The 14513-nt window shown below is 34.5% G+C and overlaps 1 protein-coding gene and 1 non-coding gene across 3 annotated transcripts in view; both read right to left on the reverse strand.

The window, feature by feature from the left end:
• Positions 1-432: 432 nt before the first annotated feature.
• The window catches only part of ANAPC10 (anaphase promoting complex subunit 10), a 59372-nt gene continuing 45291 nt past the window's right edge, over positions 433-14513 (reverse strand). For both annotated transcript variants that reach the window (XM_069493137.1, XM_069493135.1), the window contains exon 5: positions 433-1439. In XM_069493137.1, coding sequence (XP_069349238.1) covers positions 1209-1439 — 231 coding nt within the window. In that variant the 3' untranslated portion in view covers positions 433-1208. The remainder of the gene's footprint in view (positions 1440-14513) is intronic.
• On the reverse strand, positions 4879-5006 carry LOC138399253 (small nucleolar RNA SNORA11). Its single transcript, XR_011236143.1, has one exon. It is a non-coding gene; the product is annotated as a small nucleolar RNA SNORA11 (small nucleolar RNA).

A 14513-nucleotide genomic window follows, 5' to 3' on the forward strand; every position in this document is an offset into this window, starting at 1 on the left:
CATATCTATAATCTGCTTAATTTGCTGATTCCAAATAAGTTTTGGTTATAGACTTATTGGTGATCCTATAAATTTCCTACCATGCTTTTTACTTCAAAGACAACAAAATGAGAATAATAACGAAATTCTTTTCAGAACTCATAGGTGGAGCAGAGTTTTTGATAAGTAAAAAACTGAAACCAATTTTTTACAGTATATAAGTAAATTAGTACTTTCTGCCAGAATAAAGCAAACACACTATTATTTTTTAAAGTTTACTATTTAAGACTTAAGTTTACCCAGCAACACATGAATCACTGAGTAATCTTTGCCAAACAAGAGCAAATCTGAGGAAGTTCTGTGGCTAAATAACCATACCCCCCAAAAAGTAGGAAAAAAAGTACATGGAATCAAATCTACTCATTTTAAACCATGGAAACATACTTCCATGTGTTTCTTTAAAATCTTTTTATATATAAAAAATGTCATATATTTTAAAATTTTCATGGGATATATACTATCCCCCAGGGAATGCTATCGAGTCAGATACAAATTTTAAGCTAACTCCTCTACAAGTATCACTAGAATTGAAATAAACAGCAGATTATACTGGAATCTGGAATATAATATCATCAGGATATAGACAATCCTAGGGTTATAAGTATTTCATTGAGGTAAAAATGAGACAATTAAATTATATTGCCCAAATCAGATTGGTTCTCATCAGACACCTAATGCTAAGCTTATTTTGATACTGTTTCTAAAAAGAGATTCAGTATTAAAAGAATAAATTTCCTCTGGGTAGAAAAATAATAATTTTGACCTATTAATGATTATATATATTGATAAAACATAGTTTTGTTTTCAAACATGCAATAAACCATTACTCTAATGCATAATCACTATATGAAATAATCACCTGGTTATTATAAAATTGTGTACATCTTGAAATTTTCAGTTCAACTGCTTTTCTTTTGATATAAAGGAAAATATGATTGGCTTCAAATCCATTTTAAGTAATGTAAAATATGTGAGCTTTATCATATGTTAAAGAAAATAGAGATAATATGACCCAAATTTATTTATTTATCAAAGTTACAATAAAATACTTTTACAGGTATATAAAACTGCAAAATAACTGATGCTTTTTTCAATAAAGATACCTGATATAATATTTAATAACAAGATAAAACAAAGACATGTTTAATGACTTGTGTTCCACTTTAAAGTCACCTTATTGAACGATACATCATGAAATCAATAGTTGTACATCTAGGAAATTTACCAATGGAGCTCTCTTCCACTGGTGTGTATATTTTAATTTGTCTCATGTGGGTGTCTCTTCCATTCTGGTGATTGGCTAGAACAGCAATCTGTATCATGAATGTGCGAGTTGGCTTCTTATGATTATCAGTTAAGGGAACATGAATCCAGCCACTTGGTTCCACCAATTCCAGTTGCTGCCAAAAAAAAAAAAAACGTCAGATTATGCTTTCAATGAATGTAATTTATAATAATGAATGTACTCCAAAATTAATATTTTGCTTACTGAGAGAATGTCAATACGATAACTAAACTGTTACCAGTTATTGGGCACTTTTACCACAGTCTACTTTTACAGTTACTAAGCACTTAACATGTACCATCTTAGCAGACAATATAAAAACAGACAGTATGCAGTCTTACTGTTTTCAGAAACTTGTACGACTTATATAACATTAGAGAACACATGTCCCAAGCTTTTCAAAATATGTGAAACATTTTTGTATAGATTAAAAAAATATATAATTTTATAACATCACACCGGTTGTTTGTTTATACAAACAAAAGTAGCCAACATGGAAAATAACAGTGAAATGCTGCTACTGCTGCCAAGAAAACACATATTTCTGGCTTTCTAGGTTCAGAAATACAAAATGCTATTAAATAAAGAATACTAGCTTTAGTGTCAGCAAAATGGGCTTGAATGCCAGTTCCACATCTTATAAACTATTGGAGCTCGGGCACATTACCTAATCACTCTGAGCCTAAATTATATCATTTATGAAAATGGGAATAATATCACCCACCTCATCGGGATATTGGAAAGATTATATAAGATGATGTATATAAAGAAGCAAGCACAATATCTGACATACAGCAAGTATTCAATAAATTTTTAAACCAAAAGTTATATAAAGTTAACTCCCTAGGCCAGGCGCAGTGGCTCACGCCTTTAATCCTAGCACTCTGGGAGGCCGAGGCGGGTGGATCGCTCGAGGTCAGGAGTTCGAGACCAGCCTGAGCAAGAGTGAGACCCCGTCTCTACTAAAATAGAAAGAAATTATATGGACAACTAAAATATATATATACAAAAAATTAGCCGGGCCTGGTGGCACATGCCTGTAGTCCCAGCTACTCGGGAGGCTGAGGCAGGAGGATCGCTTAAGTCCAGGAGTGTGAGGTTGCTGTGAGCTGGGCTGACGCCACGGCACTCACTCTAGCCCGGGCAACAAAGCGAGACTCTGTCTCGGAAAAAAAAAAAGTTAACTCCCTAAATAACTAAAGCACTTCAAGTATTAAGGCACTTTATTTTTTACCATTCTTTAGAGATGGAATGTCTTTAATTTTGAATGAGATTATGCCACATTTTTGAGGGAGAATCTGATTCTTTGGGAGAACCATATGTATTGATTAGTCATTTTTCTCCAGAATGCAATTAATCCCTGGAAGTAAATCGAACACTTTGAAGAAGCATTAATCCTTTCAAGCCACTAAGGTAAAGTATGCTAAAGTACCCTACATATAGTACATAAAAAGTTATACTGCTATAAAAACATCCAACATAACCAGATGATAAATACATAGGTTCTAAGGATAACATTTATTGACATTCAATAATAGGTGAGCAAAATTCCACATGAAACAAAAACATACTCAACTTTAAAAACAGAAATGGGCTAGGCAATTTCTCATTTAAGAACATAGCCCCTTGAGGTAGTTCTATATCCTATAGCATAGACATATAACTGCTCCCATATATAAAAAATGATATATAATCACAAAAACTCACTTCCTCCTATGAGGAAGAATTAGACATGTATAAATATATACAGCCAATGGAAAACCATACTGCTCCAAGTAGGAAAAAAATCTAACATTATGCTTCTAGTATATTTTATTTCCAGGATCATGCCTTATACATCCAAATCCATATAACAATAAATCAGATTCTATATAAATTACAAGAATATTAATAAAAGAAATTCAGTCATTAAATAAACATCAGACAAAGCTTTTTTCTTGAAAAATAATAAGTGATTTATCAAGTCTGGATGATAATCCAAACCTCAAATCTAGATTTTTAATATTTTTCAATAAGAAATGCTGTGCAAATTGCCAAATTTTTAATTAAAATTTTTTTATTTTGTTTTAATCAAGAGTCCAACCTGTCTTAATCATTTTTATTTTAATCAAGAGTCCAAATTGTTCTTCCACAACAATGGAAGGAAAATCTTAAGTCAAAAGGTAAACTTAAGTTTCTAAAAATTACCCTAAATTTATGAAGTGGTTTTTAAAATATAAATATTGATTTTTAAATTATCTTAGTTATTGCACATATTAACTATATGCATCACAGAAAATATAGGTTTATCTTATAGATACAGCTGATGGCAGGAGTATTAAAGAATCTAAATCTGGCTTGCATAAGTTACTCTAGAAAAATAATTAAGAACACCATGGTATCTTCTTCTTTCACCTTCCCCTCTTATTCTTTTCTCTCCCTCCTGCCCTTTCCTCTCTTCTTTGTGTTTTCTTCTTACCTCTCCCTTCCTCTCTCCCTTTTTTTCTTCCTTCCTTCCATTCATTTTTTTATGGAGAAGACAGGCAAGTAGAGATGGGGCAAGAGAAAGAGAATCTTAAAACAGGCAGTTATGTTTAGGACTGAATGATTTCTTCCATTTAATTATAAAATAAAAAAAAAATACTACCTCTCATAGTATTTTTAGTTTGTGGCTTTTTGTAAAACATCCATTAGCACTAACTTAAAATGAGTAAGTCAAAGACCTGATATATCTGGTTTCAATCACTAAACAGGTAATAAATAGTTATTAAATACTGAAAATGCCCAAGGTCTTGTTCTAAGTATTGTTAAGCATACAAAAATGAGTAAAGCCTTGTCCCTAACCTTAACAAAGCTTGGAGGCGACAAACAACCTCTCTGGCTTCATTCAGTTTCCTCACATATAAAATAAAGGGATTGGACAAGATGTCATCCAATGTCCCTTCCATTCAATGATTCCAAATAAAAGAAGAAAAATGTGGCAGACAGAATAATGGGCTCCAAAGATGTCCAGATCTTTCCCCAAAACTTGTGAATATGTTAATTTACATGGCAAAAGAGACTTTAAAGATGTCATTGAGTTAAAGATTTTGAGATGGGAAGATTTTCCTGGATTATCTGGGCCCAAAGTAATCACAAGGGGCCTTATAAGAGAGAGGTAGGAGAGATAAAGAGATATGATGATAGAAGCAAAGGTTCAGGTGATGCAGCATCAATCTACAAAATAAGGGCAGCCTCTAGAAGCTGAAGAAGACAAGGGACAGATTCTCTCCTAGAGTCTCCAGAAAAGATAGTTTGCTGATACCTTGTTTTAACCTCTAAGACTACTTTGGACTTCTGACCTCCTTGCATACATTCACTCATCAAATTTTTATTGAGCAACTATTATGCGGAAAACAATGTCCTAGAGGCTGAAAATATTCCTCAATGAGTACAAGAGATATAATTTAAACATACTAGTAAGACTTCACAAAAGTCTTAAGACTTTCATAAAAATACTAGCAGTGAGGAAACCAAAAAGCCCAGAGTTGACCATATTATTCTTGCCCAGAAGCCACATGGAGGTACAGGGGGACATGTGTAGGGCATTTGTTCATAGGAAGGCCACAAATTTTGTGCCCCTTCTCACATGACCTCAGATTACTATTGGGTGTGTTGTAAACAGAGGAGCCATCCTTCACACCCCTTGCTCTGAGCACACCCTTGTACCTATTCTTGAATTGAGCAAGTCTACTTCTAGAACTACAGGGAAATACTTAAGATAAGGGCACAAGGATTATATGTATAGTGATATTCATAATTGGAAATAAGTTAAACGACCACCAATAGTAAGGTGGTTGTGATTGTCAGCCTCCAAGATGACCCCTGGTATTCATCCTCTTATGTAGTCACTTCCCACAAAGGATTAGGACTGGCTCTGTGCAACCAACAGAATATGGCAGACGTGACCATGTATGACTTCTTCAGGTAGGTCATAAAAGACATTGTAGCTTCTGCTTTGGCCTACTGAATCACTCTTTCTGGGGGAAGACAGCTACCATGATATGAGGACACTTAAGAAGTCCCATGGACAGAAACTGAGGCCTCTAGCCAATAATTAGTACCACCCTGCCAGCCATACGAACAAAGCATTTTAGAAGTGGATCCTCTAGTCCCAGTGAGCCTTACTGGCATAATACCGCAACTTCATGAAAAACTCTGCCTAGCCAAGCTCTTTCCAAATTCCTGAAGAGATATCATGAAAGATCATAAATTGTTACCATTGTTTAATACCACTAACTTTTAGTGTGGTTTGTTATGCAGCAATAGTTAATCATATACTGGTTAAATAAATTATGGTTCAATCACACCATGGAATATCTTATAGTGGAACATTCCACATCATGGAATATAATTAAAAATGATGTATCTACATATATTTGTAGATATTTACAGTTATCTCTGGTTAATTTAAAAATCAAACTACTAAATAACATGGGTTTCATGACCTTACATATTTTTTAAAAGATTAGTTTGTATGTATAAAAAGAAGTCTGAAAGGATATTCACCAAAATATAAATAGGAAATATCTATAATGGTGAGAATATGGATAATTTTAATTTTAGTCTAACTTTACACATTATCTATGTTTTTCTCAATAAACATGTTTTTACTTTATAAAAAAAAATGTTTTCAATTTGGTGGCGGCTGGAGGAGTGACTCAAGTTTCCAGATAATTTCAGAACCTGATTTTAACATCTCATTGATAGCATTTCTTTGTACTGCTAATAGAATCATACTTCTTGGTAATTCCAACATCCACAGAGGCAATCCATTTAACAATCTAGATTCTCCTTTCCTCAACTTCCTCACTTTCAACAATTTTTATCTCTAATCCATCTCAGTTATCCTTCCCACAGTCATACTCTTGTACCTGATCATGAGCAATAGCTACAAAATAGCTGAAATCTTGACTTCAAGCATGCCTCCTCATCACTTAACTCATAAGTTTTCCCTAGTGATCCCACTGCAATAGTATCTACCTTATCACAACTGCTATATTATTGATCCCATCTACTTTTTTTTACCATTCATTAGCCTATTCAATCTCTTCAATTCCCTCTTTACCATAATGACATCCCATAGTTCATTATAATAATCAATCCCTTTACACACTTAAATCTAATGTCTCTCTCTCACTGTCTCACATTTTTCTGAGGTGGAGAGGGAATTCTAGTTAAACCCAACTCTGCCTATTCTGTGCCTATTAAAGATGAATAATCAATCATACTGACTGGTCTCACTTTACATCCAAGAAAACAAATTCCAAGAGCCTATTTTGCACCATACCAAATTCCTATTACATTATCTTAGAAAATTTGTTTTCATTGTCTCTGGGACAGCTGTTTCTGAGCTTCTCCTCAAATCCTAATAACTACTATAATCTCTCTCTAAGCTGATGATATTTTATTCTACTAAGAAAATAGGAACGATCAGAGAAAGAATACCATCTTCCCATCGGCTGTTATACAGTAGTTAAACTACACCTCTACTTTTTTGAGTTCAGTTCTTCCATTTGTTCCCAACCAAAGATTCTGCTCCCACAATAAACATTCTCTCTCCAGATAATTTTCTCTTCTCCATTGGATCACTGTTATCAGCATACAAACATGCTGCAATATTTGTTCTCTCTCTCTCTCTTTTTTTTTTTTAAGAGACAGGGTCTTGCCCGGTCACTCAGGCTGGGGAATAGTGGCATGATCACAGCTCACTGCAACCTTGAACTCCTGGGCTCAAGTGATCCTCTCACCTCAGCTTTCTGAGTAGCTAGGACTACAGGTGTGCGCCACCTAGTTTTTTAAAACTTGTTTGTAGGACAGTGTCTAGCTATGTTGCCCAGGCTGATCTCAAACTCCTGGCCTTAATGCCTTGGCCTCTCAAAGTGCTGAGACTACAGGTGTGAGCCACTGTGCCTGGCCTGGTATTTGTCATCTTAAAATTAACCCTAAAACCCTTTCTCAGTCCTGTGTCCTCCTCTACTTACTGCTCCAATTGTTTGTTTTACTTCTCAGCAAAACTCCTTGAAAAGTTGTAGTTAATGTCTCCATTTTTCACCTGCTGTTCAATCTGAATTTTGTCTCCACCACTGAAACCAATCTTGGCAAAGTCACCAGTGATCTACACCTTGCCAAATCAATTCTAAGAACTATTTGATATAGGTAAGGAAGATAGTTATTGTATTCTGGATTTTATTTCACAGAATAGAGAGGCCAGAAGTTGACTTAGTAATGCCAAAGTTTTATATAATATTTTAATTTAAATACATATTGTTTTACATATTTTAAATATATATAAAATTTTACATAATATTTTAATTTAATATATAGTTTTATACACAAAATATATAACATAGTTTACTAAAGATAGTAATAGAATGTAAATGACAGAAAATAACTGGTTACTCAGTAAAGATAGATAAATTTAAAGGTTAATAAAGTTGACTTATTCATGCTAAGCTAAACAATATACTTGAAATTATGTGCTTAAAAATACATATACCTTATTAAGTTGTCAATATTACCCAAAATATATATTTTAGGGGCAACCTACACAGTAGTATCCTATTAGTGGCAGGAGAAGTCATAATGGATTACAAAATCAGTACTACTGCTAATCCAAGGACTACCAGGTCACTTCTGAATAGTAGCCACCACTTTTCCTCACTTAATATTCTTTCCTTGATATCAGCTGCTGTGTTATAAAACCTATAATGGTGGAAACTGTATGTACATAGGATCCACTATAATATCTCTATGAAGGACTCTCTCAGCCTGGCTCCTGGTCTTCTGCTTATTAGCAACCTTTAAGTTACTACCTTTATTCTGGTTATGTCTTATTGAAGAGCAAGTTTGCTCTTCCAGAGATATGCTGATTGACAATATTAACACCAGCATAAACAAAGCTTATATTTTAAAAAAAAGAAGTAATTCATCAATAAACATCATGTCGAATATTAAATATTTAATACAAAGCTGTTTACATGTTTTTTCCTATTGCTAATCACATATCCCTGGGAAATAAACGGAAGAAGGAACAACTACTTGGTAGTTGCTTCAGGAAAGTTGTCCTCTTCTCCCTACTCTCATTACTTCTCCTTCACTAACTGTTGGGATTCAGAAAACAACACCCAAAATGAAGGCCTCAGAAGCAACCTCAGAAACAAAAGTTTTTCTCTGACCCTCTCCCATCCTCCTACCTCTCAGTCCCATTCCCCCCAAAGGCTAATCATAGAAACTAGAATCCCTCTTCCCCAAGGTAGATCATAAAAACCAGAACCCCTTTTCCCCCAAGCCAGCCATAAAACCTAAAAATACTACTTTAAATTTCTCCCCATCTTTCTGTGTAAAAACTGGCCATAAAAGAAATTTTCTGACCTACCTTGTTTAACTGTAGATCATAAGACCCCCATTCCAGGGAGGATCTTGCTCCACACTCAGGAGAAAGGAATGCATGCTCACAGCGGCCCAGTAGAATCTAGACAGACAGGCCTTGCTGGGTTTCCCCAGTCTGTTAGCATTAGATCATACTCTTTTTGTCCAATCATATTTCTACATGGCTGTTTATACTTTGTTGAACCTAACCATAAAAATGGACAATTTCCTCTATATCTTTGTGTCCTCATTCTGAAGGTGCTCCATGTCACATAAAACTATGATCAAAGTTACATGCCTTTTCTCTTATTAATCTGCCTCTTGTCAGTCATTTTCAGCAAACCTTCAGAGGGCAAAGGAGAAGTTTTCCTTTGGCCCCTACATAACCATAGCTGTGACTTAATGAAATTCCACAGAATCCCCAAACAAGAAATGTCAACATATGAAGCAACAGATTCTAGAATTTTAACCATCCTTTCACCTAGAAAGGAATACAACAAGTTAACAGCAATATTGACCTAGTTCTAGAGAAAAAAAGTCTAATATAATCCAAAAGAAACTTCAGAAGTTCCAAATGTGTTAAAAGAAAAAAAAAAAGATACCACAAAAGCAGCTTAACAAGGACAGAAGCCAACTCAAAGGGCTCACTATGGAAAGCAAGCTCTTTTGCCCTAGTGAAGAAGACGACCACCTAAGAAGATGACTTCGAAAATCAAAATCAGTCACCCTGCTACAAATGATCAAATAATTCATTTTAGACTAGCAAGTAAGGAAAATTTCTATACAGAGAAACTGTTCTAGAAGGAGTTCTTGGAGAGTTAAGATTACATAGCTTAACTGGTCTCAGTTACCTATTTTTTAAAAAACAGGCATAACAGAAAGAGAAGAACTAGATAGAGTGTTCTAATCTACATGAAGAATTTTGAATAAATTTGAAGTCAATGTCAATTAAAAAAGAATAATTTCATCAGAAGCCCAAGATGGTAACAAGTTTTTAAGAAGAAATTACAGAAAATCTTTGAATCTTTGGACCCCCCCAAAACCCCAAAAACAACAACAAAAAAACTACTTTCCAGGTTAATCAGATCTGTCATTAAAAAGCTATACACATATGTATATAATAAAAATTAACAAAAATTTTTAAAAAGTACAAATTACAAACATAATAAAATATACTTTATTTTTGTTGTAAAAGGCTAAAAGCCTTATCCAAATAATGAATAATCAAGAAATTACAGCAATGGATAAATGAATGTAGTTCAGTGGAAAGAACATCAGACTAGATGACAAAAGACCTAGATTTGAATTTCATTTCTAGTCTTGAATGTAAGAAAATTACTTCTGCTTGCTAACTTTTATTTCTCCATTTGTTAGGATGAATCATATGAAATTGTCATTTTTATGGGTCAAAAATAAAATTATCCTAATTGTTATACTTTTCTCTTAGAAATGTTGTAAGATATTAAAATAATTTCATTATTACTAAAGCCATGGGATCCTTTTCAGTTTGAACCTTTTTGCCCTTTCTACAGTACTTGATGCAACCTTTTACTGAAATGTTTTTTTCCTCATGGTCTCTGTGTTATCACCTTCTTTAGGTATTTTTCCCACTTTTCTCATCTCTGCTTTACATCTCCAGAAACTCCTCCGTCTATTCCTTATGTGTTGCATTCTGCATAGTTCTGCCCTAAAACTAGTCCCAAAATATAAAGTTTAATCTGTTATAATAACTTCCCAGGTCCATGACTTCAGGTACCTCAAGTAACTACATGCTGATGATTCAAAAATTTACATCTTGTTTTTAGGAGGCAACTTCTGAAGGTACCAGCAAGGGACCAGGTATCTATGGAAGGCAAGGCAAGACAGAAAATTCCACCATAGATGATATATGAGAAAGGTCTGGACTTTTAACATGTCTTTTTTAAATTCAAGAGGATGCAGTAGTTTGTGGCAAACCAGTGCTCCTGCTGAGACTAACTACAGGTAAAACACAAAAATCATCATTTTAGAGGTATCAGAGAGTTGCTAAAGCAATAAGGACTAGTGAAGGCCAGGATTCTGGGGAGGAAAGAAGATCAGAGAGGTGACTGGTCTTTCTGTACCCACTTTAACCACGGGAGCATTTGTTGATTCTGGGAAGGGGAAGATGCTAAGAATTGTGGCTTTGTCCAGGTAGAGGATTGTTTCTTAAAGCCAGAGAAACATGTAGAGCTATTACTAGTGGTCTTTCAGAAAAGACAAAATTAGGGACTTCAAGGGCTTCAAACACATAGTCTATTTTCTCCTCAAAATACTGGCCACATTTTGAAGTTGCCTAGGATAGGAGGCTGAAAGGTTAAACAAGGGGCCTCTAAGAGGCAGAGAAGAGTTTCTGGCAATCTCTTAGGGCTAAGGGAACAAATACTAGAGAATGTGCCAAAGGGAAAGACCATGAACATAATTGGCTCCCAGCTGAAAGCCTTGAGTGGTTATGCCCTAGGGGTGTTAAAAAACAGAAGTAGAGAGAACCTCATCAAAACTGCAAAGCAGCCTCAACTCAACTCTGGAACTGAGAGGAGTAAAACATTCCAATCTATCTACCTAATAGAGGAAAAAGTAATCCCTCCCTAGAAAAAGAAAATATCATCTGGAGCAGCTCTATCCAACAGAAAAACAGAGTGGGCCACAAAAATGAACCATATATGTAATTATTAATTTTCTATTTGCAACACTAAAAAGTAAAAAGAAACAGGTGAAATTAAATTTATATTTAGCATATCCAAATATTTCCACTTCAACATGTGATGAATATAAAAGGCTATTAATAAGATACTTAAATCTGTAAAAAAGATTTTTTCCAGTGTCTGACAATCATAAATTCTGTGATTAATATGATTAAGAAATCATAAGCAAAGATAAAGAAAGTAAGTGAAAAGATAAAGAATTTGAGAATTAAAATATATTTTAATGGAAATTCTAGAGTTGAAAAATATCTATAATTAACAATTTATCAGGTTAGTTTAATAGGTTATATATATCAGGAAAAAAAGGTCAATCATTGAAAAACATAATTTATTAAAGCTAACAAAAATATAATTTATTAAAGCTAACAAAAATAAGAAATAGAAAATATGTACAGAAATATATTTATTAAGGAAATTGGCTCATAACTTAAAATCTATCACAAACTCAAGGCCCAGATGGCTTTACCAGTTGAATTGGTTTCTTCTAAATATTTAAAGAAGAAATGACATCAATTTTGCACAAAGGCTAAAAGAGAATAGAAAAGGGAGAAACACTTTTTAACTCTTTTGAGGAGGTCTGCATAATTTTGGTTCCAAAACTTGATAAGGATATTACAAAAAAGAAAAATTACAGACTAATCTTTCTCATGAATACAAATAAAAGAATTTAGAACAAAATATTAGCAAATCAGATCCAGCAATATATAAAAAGGATAATATATCATTCTAAGTATATAAGGTTGGATTATCATTTAAAAATTAATCAGTGTAACTGACTTCATTAATAGTAAAAAGAGAAAACATATTATCTCATAAGATGCAAAAAACTTGACAAAATTCGATACCCATTTATGATTTTAAAACTCATCCAATTAGAAACAGAATGCAATTTCCTTAATTGGAAAAGCAGCATCTTTCAAACAACCTGTAGCACACATTATACACAATAATGAAATACTGAAAACTTTTCCAGTGAGATCATGAACAAGACAAGATTGTCCACTATCATCACTTCTATTTAATTTTGTACCAGAGGTCTTAAGCAATGCAATAAGGCAAAGAAAAAGAAGGGGAACAAAGGAAAAGAACTAGGTGGGAGGAGAGAAGACGAACAAGGATTGGAAAGGAAGAAAACAATAACATTATTTGCAAATTGTGTGATTGCATATTTAGAAAATCCAAAAGAATCTACAAACTATTAGGCACTGTTCTAATTTGTTGGAATGTATCAATGAAAATAAAGACAATGACAAAATCCCTGCTCCCTTGGAGGTGATATTCTAGTGGAGGAAGATAGAAAATAAACATAATAAATGATTACATAGCATATCAGGTTAAGAAAAGTGCACTGGGAAAAAAATTGAGCAGGAAAACCCAGGGGGCAGGTGTTTGCAGTTTTAAATAAGGTAGTCTGAATGGGCCTCATTGAGAAGGTGATGTGTGCAAAGGCTTGAAGGAGGTGAGGATTCCAGCCTGGCCACACTATAGGGAGACCACTAAGCAAAAAATTCTATGAACACAAACTGTTCCAAACTACTTATTTCTATCTCACTCTTAAATATGAGAAAATAGCCAAGGATCTCCAGGCATGTAAGAAAATAATTCAAAACAAAATAGAAACTGAAAGAAGAACGCAAAGACAAAAAAGGAACTCTGAAAGAGATACAAGAAATTTAAAAAAGAAAACAAAGCATTATTAACATCCTCAGTGACATAACATATTGCATCCATGAAACAAGAACAGAATGCTATTTTTTAAAAAGACCAAAGAACAAAAAGAGGTCTTAGAAATTAATATACATATGAGAGCACACATTTCTTAATAGAAGTTAAATGATTGTTTGGAAAACAAGAAAACAAAAGAGATAGAAAATGAGAAAATCAGTGGTTCAATGCAGGAGATGTCATAGCTAACAAATGTGAATTTAGAAAGAGAGCACAGAGAAAACATAGAGGAAAAATATCAAAGAATATGAGTGCATCCCAAAACTCAAGGATAGGTATCTCCAAACTGATAGAAACCACTAAGCACCGAGTACAATGAAGGGAACACACACAATAAGGCACAGAATCATGAAATTTCAGAATATCAAGGATAAGAAGATTATAAAAGCTTCTAGAGAGAAAAACAAGTCACACGCAAAGCATCAGAAATTAAAAGTGGCATTGTATTTCTCAACATTTACACTGAAAACTATGAGGCAATGGAGAATGTGTTTAAAATTCCGAGGGAAAATTATTTCCAAACTAGAATTCCATACCCAGCCAAATCATCCCTCGAGGGTGAAATTAAAATTAAGTTTTCAGTCATGCAAAGTTTCAACAATTTACCTCCCATGTGGAGAATGCATTCCACCAAAAAAGGAAGTAAACCAAGAAACATGAAGACTTCGGATCTAGAAACAAGGGCTCTACCAAAAGAAAAGGTGAAGGAAATTCCCAGGATGATGTTGAAGGGATTTCTTAAGACAGCTATGTTAGTCCAAGAAGCAGACACCTAAACAGGCTTAGAAGTACAAGAAATTTACTAGGGGAAATATCTGTGAAAGAAAATGAGGAGGGAGCCTAGGGAGGCTGGAAGAGCAGTCAGAAAGCAATGCAGGTCTGATCCCAGGTGAAGGAGACAGGGAGGGAGGGAAGGAAGGAAGGAAGGAAAGGTAGGTGTGTGTTAGGCTGCTGTGCAGTGGTAGGGAAAGCTCGGCAAGGCTGCCCCTCAGAAGACTCAGCATCTCTCAGGAATGAGTTTGCTTTAGTGTCCCTGCTGTGCTCAGTTACTGGCTGGGGGCAGAACGTGCAAGGCATGACCTCCATGCAAGCACCGTGGTGGATTCAGAGAGCAGCAGCTGGAGCCACCAGTCAGTTACTCCTTGTGGTTAGAGATCTGAGAGGAACGTTCTTGGCCACCTGTGGTGGCTTTGTTAACGTGTCAACTTGGTTAGTCTAAAGCACATTTCCAAGGATTCCCTTCCCCACACATTTGTAGTTAGGTGAGATACAAGAGATCTTGTCATGCAAGATTTGGAGAGCAGACGTGAAGCAGCAGCTGTTTTGTTTTTTACATGCAAGTCAATTAGGTG

This window comes from Eulemur rufifrons, chromosome 18, assembly GCF_041146395.1.
Source record: "Eulemur rufifrons isolate Redbay chromosome 18, OSU_ERuf_1, whole genome shotgun sequence".
NCBI lineage: Eukaryota > Metazoa > Chordata > Mammalia > Primates > Lemuridae > Eulemur > Eulemur rufifrons.